This window comes from Pyricularia grisea, assembly GCF_004355905.1.
Source record: "Pyricularia grisea strain NI907 chromosome Unknown Pyricularia_grisea_NI907_Scaffold_2, whole genome shotgun sequence".
NCBI lineage: Eukaryota > Fungi > Ascomycota > Sordariomycetes > Magnaporthales > Pyriculariaceae > Pyricularia > Pyricularia grisea.
The window spans coordinates 62,132-75,269 of NW_022156717.1; the positions used below are offsets into that span (position 1 = coordinate 62,132).

Sequence of the window (13,138 nt, forward strand, 5' to 3'; positions counted from 1 at the left end):
TGACTAAGGTCAGCGTACAGTTTTCCTTGTATTAGGACCGTTTCTGCGTTGTTACCAAGTGTTGTGTTGGTACTGATTTGGTCCTGGACTAATTTCGGGTTAATCTTGCAATAAGTTTATTTACCCATCCACGCCCATGGTTGGTCCCAAAGGTTACCATCCCCGTATATGTACCATTTTTGCACGCTGGACAAATAAGCATACTTCACCCAATTTGATTCCGTAAACAAATTGCAAAATGGTGAAATTTCACCATTTGTTTCAAAATGTTCGTTATTCCCATCATGCATAATCCCATAAGATAAATAATATTTTAACCGGTTAACCCAGCACCTTGGAAATCCGAGTTTATACATTGTAAAAGAATGGCATAATGGTCTCCACCACTTTCTTTTCGAATATTTTGGAGTAAGATTTGTTAAAACTCGGGCATGCCTTATTATTTAGGGTGTTATTAAAGTGATTACCATGAGGGAGCGCGATAAGTATATAAAGACGGTTGGTCCCCGGCCCTGGTCTGTTAAAGGACCTCGACGGAAACCCTTTACCCAAAATATTGCGCTTTAAACACCTCGTTTCCTTCGGTCAAATGGTCACATTTTCGTAATAATAATACCCAGATTTTCTAAAAACCGACGGCCCAAATAAGTTAAAAATAAATTAATTTAATATTTTAAATATATAATTATGGGCATATATTTAAAGGCATTTAAATTATTACGTATACTGGTTAAAATTATATTTAACTACTAAATTTAACGGATAAAAAGTAGTTTATTATAAGTAAAGGTCTTTATATAAAATGTGTATAAATTAATTTTATAAATTTATATATAACACCGTAGCCGTTTTAAACGTATTAACCCTTATTTAAATATTTATATTTATTTAAAAAAGGACTTAATTATTTAAACTTTTTATATAACGTATATATTAAAAGAATAGGCTTATATTAAAACTTTTATTACGGATTAAATTTATATATTATATAATTATAAAATTATATTAAAATAGTTGCTGCGACCGTATTCGGTAGTTTAATAAATTTAATAATATCTTAATATAAAAAGTTATATTGCAATAGGAATTTATGCGTTTAAATCTTAATCAAATAACAAATTATAAGGAAGACCGCACGGGTTAAGTACACGTAACTCTTGATTTAAATAATGGCGTAAAATGAAAAAAACTTTTACAAATATATTTTGAAATAATTATAAAAGGGATATATTATATGTTTATTTTCGTGTTATAACGTTTTAATAATAAATTAATATAAGGATAAACGTATAAACGAATAATTTATCTTATAATTACTCCTAATTTTATACCAAGCTATTTAAATATTTATTATATGTTTTAAAATTTTATAAAATTATGCGTGGTAAACGCATTTTTATATTTACGCGTAAATTAATATTAAAAAATATTTTTATTAAATATTAATATACGCATTTTATAAATGCGTTTATAATTATTAAGCAGGTATATAAATAATACATGTTTAAAAAGCCGCGCGAATTTATAATATTATTAATAAATGTTTTTTATTAACCGGTGCCGGCGTAATTAAAAGTGTGTTATTACTTGCTAATAATATTAAAGCACCTTTTATTTTCATAAATAATTAATTTGTTAAAAACTACTTGTTTTATAAAAAATATATAGCGCGCATTAAATATTAATATTATTTTATTAAAGATATATATTACAAATTAAAAATAAATACTACTTTATAAAATAATATAAATATTAATTCGAACTAACATGCACTAGTAATTTTCGAGTTAGTTAAAATTAAAAATATAAATATAAATAACAAAATATCAAAAGTAAAAATAATCGAAATATATAAAGGGTATAATAGCCCGTTAATAACGAATAAATTTGCAAAAGAAACTACGGACCACGATAACTAATTAACAGTATAACTACTTTACTTTTAACTTGCAACCTTTTAACTTTTTTTACTCCGCAATTTGCCAACTTTTAAATTTACCTTTAAAGTTCCTTCCCCACTCCCATTATAACTTTCAAAATTATTTTATAAGGCTAAACTTTTAACACCTTTCCTTTACCTTAGACTTTCCAATAACTGATTAACCCGGCTATTATCTTAAAATACCAAAATGCGTTTTTTTACCACCGCCGCAATTTTCGCCCTTTTCTCGGCCGCGATTGCCGATTGCAACCCGGCAAAAACATTTGCAACTCTTCAAGCCCGTCAACCTGTTTCTCGACTTACTTCCTCCAAGTTAATCTCCGAGGGTAGGGGAAATAGAGCTCGGCCGTGTAGTGACGCTGGAGAATATTGCACGACGGAGAGCGATTGTTGTGAGGGGCGTCTTTGTGTCTGGAACAAATGCGGCAAAAACCGTCCTTAAAATATAAGGGTCGGAAAATTGGGTCGATTATTGGATTAGGGACTTGTACGTTCAATTAATTAAGATAATAAGTTACAGGCCATACGGCACGGGCCAATTACACGTAACTTACCCGTCCAACTGAAGGTATAACCGTATAAGACGGACAAGACGTTTAAAAACTTACGTTTAAACAGTTTTGTAAATATATACAATAACATTATTTTCCCCGTATAATAAGGATTTAAAAAACGATTAAAATTCCCAAAGTTAACTAACATCGATATTTATTTATACGTAAATATAAGAGTGGGTAAATTACATGTGGAGTTAAATACGTTTAAATACGTAATAAAAATTTTAAATTTTTTTTACAGAACTGTAAATAATTACAATAAATAGTTACCATATATAAAATCACCATTATTTTAGGGTGTGGTTATTTTACCGCCACGGTTCGACTAATTTACGGCCGTGTAAATTTTTTACAATATATTAATTTCCGGTACAAATGCCCCATTAATACTTATATTACCGGCGCCATTTCCGCCATTTGCACCATTGGTAATTTTAAATATTTTTAAAACAAAGCAAATAATATAAACAATAAAAGTGGCGCAAGTGGTGTAAAGAATAAAATAATAAAGGTGGTACATTGTGTAAATGGCGGTGTAATAAAGCTTTTAAATGGGTTTACGCACGGATAATTACGTGATGTGCGAATTTATATGGTGTTAATAATAACTTTTAATGTTATCGCATATTAATAATTATTTACATCGTAAAAATATCCCATGGCCGTACATTAGTCGAGCCGTGGCTATAAAATAACCATATTTTTATTTTATTATTTTTTCATTAACACCGATTAATATTAATAGAAGTAAGAGTACTTATAATTATTTTACCTTTTATTTTACTATTTTAATTAACAATTTATAAAATAAGGTTTTATAATTAAAATACCCCGATTATAAACATATACCGCTTTGCAAATTATTTATAAATAATATATAAGTAAATATAACGTAATTATAAATAAACTAATGAAAATTACTATTAATATGCCAATTGTCGGGAAAATAAAGTTTTTAAACGGTTTAATAAACCTTAAATACCCGCTTTTTAATGTTTAATATTATAATTAAAATATTTAACATTTTTGTATTTTATTTGCTTTAATTATATTAAAAATATAAAAAGAAAATATTTTTATATTACGAAAATTATAAGGAAAAATATAATAATGACAGGATTAATTAAAGGATTATAAAAGTAAAAAAACGTAAATTAAACGTGAAAAGAAATATAAAATTAAGTTAAGTTTTAAATAAGTAAAAGGTTTATAAATTAAAATATATTATATTTATATTTGAAATTAATTTTAAAAAGAGAAAAATTTAATTTACGAAATTAAATATGGCTATTTTTAAATATTTATTTTAATATACGAATAAATTTTAATAAATATTAATTTATTTATTATATTATTATTAAAAATTAAAAAGTGAAGAATAATTATTTTATCCCCTTATAAAAAGCCCGGATTAATCTTTACTCCGAATAATAAAACGGAGTAATAATTTAATAACGAAGTAATAAAATAAGAATAAGATAAATTATAATTAGTTTCGTTATAATTTATATACATAAGTATATATTGCTTAAATATAACGGGAAAAACTTTGGCTATAATAAGTATTAATAAAACTCTCGATTATAATAAAATTAATAAAATAAGCGTATTTATTTAATGGGCGGCTATAAAGCCTATTAACTTGTAATATTGGTTATAAACTTATATTAAACTTCCTTATAAGGCCTTCGGCGTTTATAATAATTAAATGGAAAATGGGTTAAAATAATATTATTTATATTATTTCTTATTAGCTGCTCCCACCGAAGGGTTAATATAATATACAAGTTAATATTTCCGTGAGTTTTATTAGTTATAATAATTTATACGTCGTAATAATATTATAATATTCCGCTTATAACCGTAAAATTAGCACTTTGGCCTTTTAAATTCATACCGGTCCCGAATAATACGGTTTTAAAAAAACCGCTGGGGCAAATGTAAATATTCGGGCTGAGCATTATTATTTACGTTAAAATTAAAATATAAATTATATTTCGCGGTTATTCTCCTAAATAATAGGTTTTACCTGGTAAAAGTAAGTAAAATAAAAAAGGAGAAAGAAATTTTAAATTTTAAACCAAATGTTATATTAAATTATTTGCTTTGGGTGGTTATTTTAACTTTGTTAATTCGATTATCTATTTAATTAAAAACCCAATTCGATTATCAACTTTTCATCCGTTATTAATATCCGAAAAAAACAAAATAAAAACTAAATTTTACAAAGGTTCTAAGTTTTCCGGTTATACAAGGGTTTTATAAACGATAATTAAAGACGTGAAAACATTAACGGTAACCACCCCTTTCAAGATCCCCGTCGGCCTTTCGTCGATCAAAACTTGATCGAGGTGCCCAAGAGATGCCGCTACCAGATCGAGGTCTGTACCCAGTTCCCTGGATTGGGTGCGAGAGTCGGTGTGCATTATAAGGACTCGGCATGGGTGATATCGGACTCCCTGCTGATGGAGGAGGGGAGAGACCTGTATAAGCAGCCTTCCTTCGCGGCCCGTTCATCTCCAAGTTGAAAGATTGTTGATGTCGAGTAGACAAGCGCCTAACTTCGGGTTGCGGGTCCTCGGGTTTGCTCTTCGGTCGAGCCAGGTTGCTTACAAACCCCTGTACTGAATCCACAACGTCTGTGACAGTGAAGGCCACGATGATCAGAGGAATCGATATTCCCAGCCCGATGCCAAACATGTATTTACTGGCAAAGCCGATGCTAAGGCCAGGTTGACCTTCGGAATCTTGCCACTCTCGAAAGTTGATGGCAAAGAAGGCGGCGATGAAACTCATGGGCAGAAAGACGATAGTCACGAGAGTAAACACCATGACCGTCTGGCCTTGTCGTGCGGCTATCACAGCTTGGTCTCGGGCGAATCTTGCCTCGAGGGCGTTGCTATGCTTTTGCTTGAGGTCGAGGAGGTTCGTAAGAGAGTGGTAAATGCTTTCAGATTGTCTGTTGATTCGGACAATGTCCTCCAGGTGCGTCTCTAGCAGTCGCCTTTGATCCTTGGACCGTCGCTTGCAGTCGGCCACAAACATGTCGGTCGTCCTCCTGGCCGAAGGATCCGCCGCCGTCGAAGCCCGTACCTCGTCAGTAATATGTCGTTCAAACTCGTCCAGCACAATCAATTGTCCATTCAATACAGTGTGAAGGATGTTGAGCTCATCCCGTATGTCCTTGATCTCAGCCAACAGCTCCGTCTCACTGCCAATGTCCAAAAGCTCATCGGCTGGGTCTCGGTCGTTATCAAGTCTGGGAGCACGCCCTGCCAGTTTCTTCCTCAGCCTTCCAGACAGTTCCGACGCGCGATTGAAGCGGACAAACAATTCACTCTCTCGGTTGGTCACCCTGCCGACGGAACTCTCAAAAATGTCCAAGAACTGAAATTCCTGACTGTCAAGCCTGTGACGGTCAAACAGTCCGGCGCATCGATTCGTGATGAGCATGGCGAGGTCGTAAACTGTTTGTACTGGAGGTCGAGTCTTGGCGTTTATTTCCTCTATGATACCGTCTAGCATGTTTAACGGATCCAGCTTTGGTTGATCCCACCGCTGAGGAAAGCATGTTATCACGAGATCTCGACTGAGCACCCATAACCAGAGCTGGTCCACCATAAAGACTTTTATTTCTTGGCGGTGTAGTTTACAGTATCTGTATACAACTTGGTCTTCATCTCGGAGGGTTGTATCGATGCCATGGTAGAAGAATTGATCGAGGGTACGTCTTGGATGCAAAGGTGGGTTGTTGTTGATGTATCCGTGGATGAGAAGCTCGTCGCAACAGGGGTTTGGAGGTAGGGGTGCGCCAGACTCGGCGAGTTTGATGGCTGCGGTCATTTTCTTGCGCCTTTCGTTGGTTTCATAATGGAGAAAAGGCATCTGATAGGAGTCAACATCCATCAAACAAGTATCGGTTGTCCAAGGCACTTACAAACAAAATTATCCGCCCGCTTGGAGCTGCCAGTCGAGAATTTTCCCAAGGCAAAGGCAATGACAAACTGCTATGACGAGCCTTGGTTCCAGGGGCATTCCCGGGAGGCCCACGTGCTCTCTTTTTGGCAGGTCCATGCCGCTCTACAAACTGCTCACCTTTGCTCTTCTTTTTGTCAGACTTGGCCGTTGTACCCGTATCTGTCCTTGAGATTGGTTTTGTACTGCTAGTATCTGATCTTGGAGGCTTTGTGGGTGAAATGTAACCCTTGTCTGGTCTTGGCGAATCGATTGTAACCTCTGAAGTATCCTCCGACAGTGCCACGAGCGTCTTTTCCTCCCTGTCAAGGTACCCATGATTCTGAATTGCCGGGATGCGGGCTGCAAAAGTTCTCATAAAGTTGGCGTGTGCAAATGGCCCGCAGTGCTCCTGGTCAAAGCACCTCTCCAGTGACTTGAAAGCCTCAATGTCGCGGTGCCCATTCTCAATGAAAAACTTGGACACCAGAGTCTCCACCCAAGCGAGGTTGTTGGCCGGGAGGTGAATCCACCGAAAGGAAGGTTCGTACTTGATGTTTTTGGTCGAGGTCGGGATCGTTGGCTTATCGTTCTCGTGGTCCCACCCGTAGAGCAACTCAAATACAGATGGCTTGAACACCAGTTGCTTCTTACCATCTCGAAAGTCTCCAAAATCCACCACAGTAGCTTGGAAACTCTCACATGCACGCCGCGCCGCGTCCGAAAGCCTGGATGCAGCTCTCGCGGGTGAGAGTAGCTGTACAATATTCCCATGTCTTTTCTCGGCAGCGCACAACAGAGGAGTCCGGTAGAAGCCGTCTTTAATGTCAACCTTGGTATCCTTATGATCCAGTAGTAGAACCACAGCCGCCTCGTGCCCATTGAAAGCGGCCCAGTGTAGTGGTGTCATGCCGTTGTTCAATTCCGCGTTGACATCGACCCCCCTTGCTTGTAACAGCAGTGCAATGACATCTGTGTGTCCTCCCTGGGCCGCATTGTGTAGTGCCGTCCAACCGCCATCGCTGACAGCGCTTGGGTCCGCTCCTCTCTCCAGTAGCAATCTGACCATTTCCGGATGATTCTGCTCGGCCGCCAAATGTAACGCTGTCCTCCCCCGGTTGTTTGTCGCCGTCATGTCTGCCCTTCGACCTAGACACCCGCTTGTAAAAATATCCAACAGTTTCAGATTGCCAGTTGTAGCAGCCCAGACCAGAGGTGTGCGACTGATAGGATCCCTAACCTCCAAGTCGGCGCCTCGATCCACCAGCAGCTTTAGAGTCTCCGCCGAGCACTTCCCAGCCTTCTTGTCCGAGGCAAGGTACAGTAGTGGTGTGCGCCCGTCCTTGTCCCTGATCTCGATGGATGCGCCGCCGTCCAGCAGCGCGCCCATTGCTGTAACGTGACTCCGACATGCTGCCGCGAAGAGCGCCGTCTGCCCAGTCCTCGCATGTTTCCAGTTTGCGTCGGCGCCGCGCGCGATCAGCTCCGTGATTATGGCTGCATGCCCCCCTTCGGCTGCCTTGAAGACGGCGGGGATCTCGTTGTCGCGTCCGGGTTTGGCATCAGGGTCCGCACCGTGGGAGAGCAGGAGGCGTACGAGGTCGAGTTTGCCGCGGGCGGCGACTTTCTGCAGGGATTGACGGAGGGCATCGCGGTCGGTGGCGGAGGTCCAACTGTTGGGGTCTTCGGAGAGGATGTCGCGGATGCGCGCTTCGTTCAGTTGCGCGGCGGCCGCGATCAAGCGAAGCTGGCGTTGGTCTGGGGCGCTGCTGGCTATACTGTTGGTCGCGGGGTCCATCGTTGATTGCTTATTTGACAATGCCATGCAGACTGCCAAGTTGTGCAGGTGGACGTAACATCGCGCAGGCTCCGGTAATAAAGCAAAGTCCCTTCAACCCCTGGAGCTACCATCCCATCCGGGGGCCCACTACTGTGGTCAGCCGCATATGGTCGGGTGCCACTGCACGCCACATTTGGGCGGTAGGTCAATTCATGAGGAGAATTGAGGAGAACTTGGTGGTTGTGGGGCTGCTAAGGCTACAAAGATTCTGTGTACCGTCTAAATGCGTTTCCTGTCGTCAGTTCATTGTCTATTGTGTCAGGCGTGATGGTTCTTCCGTTGATGTGGAAAAAGGCTAGCAGCTGGGCCTAGACCGCTCTAGACTAGGGTCCACATTTGATCGGAGGAGCATAGACGTCCCCACATCGGCGCTTCTTGCTGCAAGGAGTATGTTTAGACTAGACTAGTTCTAGACTAGACCTAGACTAGTAAGGAACGCATCACATCACGAAACCTCATCTGTTTTATAGCCTGTAGATTGACAAAACGGTACTCAATTCTAAAATATAAACTTTCTATTAGTTCCCATAAACCGACCCCTCATACCATTGTATATTCTGTCCCCCTCGTTAGAATTCCCTGCAGATTCGACAGACATTTGTTGAGAAAATTGGCCTTCCTCCACGGGATGATCCAACTTGGGGCTTGTCTGCCAACGCGGTCCTTCCAATTCCGGGGAGATCTGGGTCCTCGAAAGCTCGGCGATCTCAGGTGTCGCGGAAACCGGACGCTCTTGAGAATCTGACACCTCTGAGCTAGGTCCGCGTGTCGTCCGTATGGCAATCCTCTTATTGGTTTGCGAGAGGTCGGTTACAGCGCTAATCTGCTCTGCACCTCTCTTCCTCCCCAAGCCTTGTTTGGTTGGCCCAGCTGAGGTATGTAGAGCACCATCTGAAGGAGGGTTGTCTGAGGCATCGCGGTTGTCTGGAGCATCGCGGTCGGGAGAGGCACCGAAGTCGTCGTCTTCCTGGGGCGTGAACCAGTCATCTTCGGAGGCATGATCGGTGGCATCATGGGCGGGATCGGCACCAGGGGCATGATTGCCAGAGGCGGAGGGGGGATCGTCGTTTTCGTTTCCAAAGGTATTATTCTGGACGTGACCCGTATTTGCCATCTCAATATCAACATCAACAGGCTGGCGCATGGCGAGGGCTTGTTCACGCATATGACCGTAGACGCCCTTGAATAAGATATCGGGCAAATCCTCATGCGAGGGCGCGTCTTTTCTGGAGATGGTTCGATGTGCATAGGTCGCGGAGGCAGGTAACGTCAGGTTGAACGCCCAGGGAATGGTGGCATCTACTCGACCAATGGCTTTGGCTAGGTTTTTTAGGTTGACTTGCTGGACTTGATATTCGAGGTTGTCCACGCGTGGGCTTGCAGTGTCTGGTCTGAAGCGAAGAAGCTCGTCAAGCATGCACGGCCAGAATTGGGTCAGTGGCTTGTGATGATCAACAAGACGTCGCACAAGTGCGATAGGTGGTTGAGGGGAGGCTTTCGATAATGTCTCCAGCAAGAAGCTATCGGCACGAAAACCCGCGGTCGGATTTATGCGCCATGGACGTGTATCACCGGTACGAGAAATGACAGCGAATTGCAGAGCAACGGCCAACAAATCTGGCTTCCCTGCCCAACGCTGGTAAACCACTAAATGCTCCAAATGGCTACAGTACGATGAGGGCCAAAGTGGTGAAGTGATTTCTACCGGTCCATTGGTTGTCTGCAACTCGACGGTTGTTCTTTTATGAGCTACAAGGTTGTACTTTGCCGAGAGTAGCGTACAAGGTAGCTCACCGAGCGTTCGCCAGCAGATATTGTAGAGCTTTGATAACTCGGTATGGGTGGACTTGTTACTGGCGGGCTCTAAAAGCTCCTTCAACCCGGCCACAGCTGGTTGGTACTCGGCAAGAAATTTTTGGTCGTCTTTATCTGACCATCGGGGGTCGCTTGCAAGTTCGAGGGCATAGATGACTTTATTAAGCTCCCCGCCAGCTCCTGGAAATCGGCGCTTCATCGCCTTTTTGCCCTCGTGTTGTGCATTTTGTATTGCCTGCGCAGATTCCAGCAGCATGCTGTGTACGTTTTGGCCGGTGCCTTTGAACAACTTCAAAACTGGAGCCTGCTTTGGGGAGCGGCCAACGGGGCGTTTGGGTTTCGGCGAAGCTTGTGGGTTCTTGGGTGGGCGACCAGGCCCTCTCTTGGCGGGAACAGTAGCTGGCGCCGGTGTCACAGTGGCAACCGCAGAGGCAGCAGAGCCGGGCGCAGGGCCGGGCATGACGGACGCGGTGACTGGCGCAGTGGTGGCATCTTGGGGCGGGCGACCTCGCCTTCTCGGCCCAGAGGCGACGCCAGGGTCTGCGTTCTTGCGTGGGCGGCCTGGCCCTCTTCGGACGTGAGGAGCCGGAGAGGACGACTCAGACGAAGAAGACGCAGGCTCTGACGAGCTGTGATCGTCGCCAGAGTCACCGGGCTCGTAGTTTTGTTCGTCTGACGAGCTCATATTGAATAATTGATGATTTGTTATGGGTTGGGTAGAAAACGAATTTGGTGAAATATTATTGTTTAGAAAAGCGACAAGTTTGCAAACGCCAGCACCGTTGAGGTTGGAGAGGGTACTTTGTGGGTCCAAGTAACTAATTACCTGTTGACGTTGGATTTGTCTTTTGTAGACATCGATTGTCTTGCCTTCTTTCAACATTACAAACGCAGAAAACGCGACCAAACCACACAAGCACCAACACACAGATACACACAGAGATACACACAAAGATACACGCATACCTACACATAATGGACAAGCCCATATATGACATTATCAAAGCCGATTTGGAGCGATTTCTCGAAAACAAATCGGGCTCCCACCTTATCCGAGTGCCATCGATGACCTCCGCCTCAGAGCACTGTCAGTTGATAATTTACTTGCCAAAGAACATGACGCTTGGCCGACTATAGTTTGGCTGGGAGATAGACTTCCGCTCCACACGCCTTGAGTGACTGAACAAGTCGGCCCTTTGAGCTCTTTCGACCCAAAGAGCACCTTTAAAGTGTCTCGCAGGCACCAAGACAAGGCTTCCGAAGTCGAAAGAGATATACTTCACAACGGAATGAAAGTGATATCCCTTTTATCAACAAAGGATCATGAACTTGTCTTCCAGGGGATCGAAAACGTACCCAGTTGCATTATTGGAACGGTAGGTGACTGGGCAACGGAGTTTGATGACAAGGCATACATCATTAGAATGCCAGCGGGCTTTTTTGCGCAGCCATTCCCCATCACCGGGGTGGGACTGATTCTCATGCCTCAAAGTATACCATTTGGGAAGCAATGGATGCACGACGAAGCCATGACGCCCTTGTTCATGAAGACCCGAGAGCCTCTTAAGGACGAGCTCCAGCCGATAATCCGCCTGCTTTCTCCTCAAGGAAGAATCGTACAGTTCAAAAATGGAAAGCCCGATGCCAAAATTGACTGGTACACGAACCGAGATTTCTCGCCAGACACCCTGAGGGTTGTTGTGGATCTTGTCAACCGATTCCCCGGCATTTCGATGGACAGTTTAAGCACAAGTGCTTCCAAGAAGGTGCAGCACGCAATCAATCTGCTCCAGCATATGGGAATTATTACACCTTTGGAAAACGGCTTCGCTATTCCCAAGAACAGTACATTACTCTTACTCTTCGAATCTACGGTGTCCTTCAACGTGGATGCAATGACGGCCTACCTCGAGAAAGACTCCAGGTCGACCGCGGTCTTGTGTCAAATGTTTGCAATGTTGAACATCACCGACAAAGACAGCATGGAGATTTACGGCATGGATCACTACCAGTTTATGACCAAAGAATGCAAGGACGACTATTCCGGCATTTGGCAAGCACTCAAGGAGCTTTTCGCCAGCCTCGACCGAGCCCAACGTAAGAAGGAGATCGCACGTACCCTTATAAAAACTAGACACCGGTTCAGCAAGGCGGTATTTCCTGTACACGTACAGTTGAGCCAAGAGCTCTGGTGGAACGCCATCCATACCTTGTCCGAGAGAGAGACTGAGCTGATACAAGAGGCTTTGCTTTTGGCCCGGATGGACCACGTCGTGCTGTTTCCAAATGGCCCAGACAGTGGACGCACCCTGGTTGGCAACATGCAAGTCCGTTTGTCATGTGAGATGTCCGCTACGAACCCCACCGTGGTCATCGTGAGCCGCATTAGTCGGAAATCTCCCCTAGACTCTCTGATCGGCGATTTCATGGCATTTATTCCCGCTCGCGTCTTCATAAATGTGGGAACGCAGCGAGGAGGCGAACGATCTCTGTGGCAGACAATCAACTTGGACCCTAGGCACTGTCCCTCTTCCGCTTTGTCCGTGTTCGAACAGATTGGTTCCGAGTTAGAAACCCACGGGTGATTCAAGGCCAATTCTCAGCATCAAGGCTCTCCGCATGGCGGTTTTCCCCCGCAACAAGATGCCGAGGAAGGTTCCGTCGACGGGATAGATATTGAAAAGGATGATTGGTCGAAGGAGTTCAATGCACGAGTACGATTTGGGAGGGATCCTGCCCGCGAGTCCCATGACGGATGACACGGCTCGGGCCTTCGCATTCGGCTCAAGTTAAAAGAGCTTGTTATTCAACCAGGCTGTCGTCTAATCAAGTGTTGAGATGGATTATATCATGGGGGAGATGAAAAGTCAAAATAGAATTGGGGTTTTCCGACAGTGTAATAGGCGTAACCATCCTATCATGATTTGAGATATTTGATCTGATGTATTAACAAGACTGATGTGCATGTCCAGATGACAGCATCTATCCTTCTAGTATTTCGTCTGCTCAACTGACTAGTTGTCACCTCTA

At 42.7% G+C, this 13,138-nt stretch overlaps 4 protein-coding genes across 4 annotated transcripts; 2 read left to right on the top strand and 2 right to left on the bottom strand.

The window, feature by feature from the left end:
• Positions 1 to 2,129: 2,129 nt before the first annotated feature.
• On the top strand, positions 2,130 to 2,384 carry PgNI_02635 (uncharacterized protein; the record flags this gene model as incomplete). The annotated part of the gene is made up of 1 exon (XM_031122696.1): positions 2,130 to 2,384. The coding sequence occupies one exon, from the start codon at positions 2,130 to 2,132 to the stop codon at positions 2,382 to 2,384; it is 255 nt and encodes an 84-aa protein (XP_030985274.1).
• Positions 2,385 to 4,655: 2,271 nt separating this feature from the next.
• On the bottom strand, positions 4,656 to 8,531 carry PgNI_02636 (uncharacterized protein). The gene is made up of 2 exons (XM_031122697.1): positions 6,437 to 8,531; positions 4,656 to 6,384 (listed from the first exon to the last, which is right to left on the bottom strand). The coding sequence occupies exons 1-2, from the start codon at positions 8,276 to 8,278 to the stop codon at positions 4,789 to 4,791; spliced, it is 3,438 nt and encodes a 1,145-aa protein (XP_030985271.1). The 5' UTR covers positions 8,279 to 8,531; the 3' UTR covers positions 4,656 to 4,788.
• Positions 8,532 to 8,738: 207 nt separating this feature from the next.
• On the bottom strand, positions 8,739 to 10,793 carry PgNI_02637 (uncharacterized protein; the record flags this gene model as incomplete). The annotated part of the gene is made up of 2 exons (XM_031122698.1): positions 8,739 to 8,764; positions 8,840 to 10,793. 2 exons carry the CDS (start codon positions 10,791 to 10,793, stop codon positions 8,739 to 8,741), a joined length of 1,980 nt encoding a protein of 659 aa, XP_030985272.1.
• Positions 10,794 to 11,637: 844 nt separating this feature from the next.
• On the top strand, positions 11,638 to 12,781 carry PgNI_02638 (uncharacterized protein; the record flags this gene model as incomplete). The annotated part of the gene is given in 2 exon segments (XM_031122699.1): positions 11,638 to 12,689; positions 12,700 to 12,781. The coding sequence occupies 2 exon segments, from the start codon at positions 11,638 to 11,640 to the stop codon at positions 12,779 to 12,781; spliced, it is 1,134 nt and encodes a 377-aa protein (XP_030985265.1).
• Positions 12,782 to 13,138: the final 357 nt, after the last annotated feature.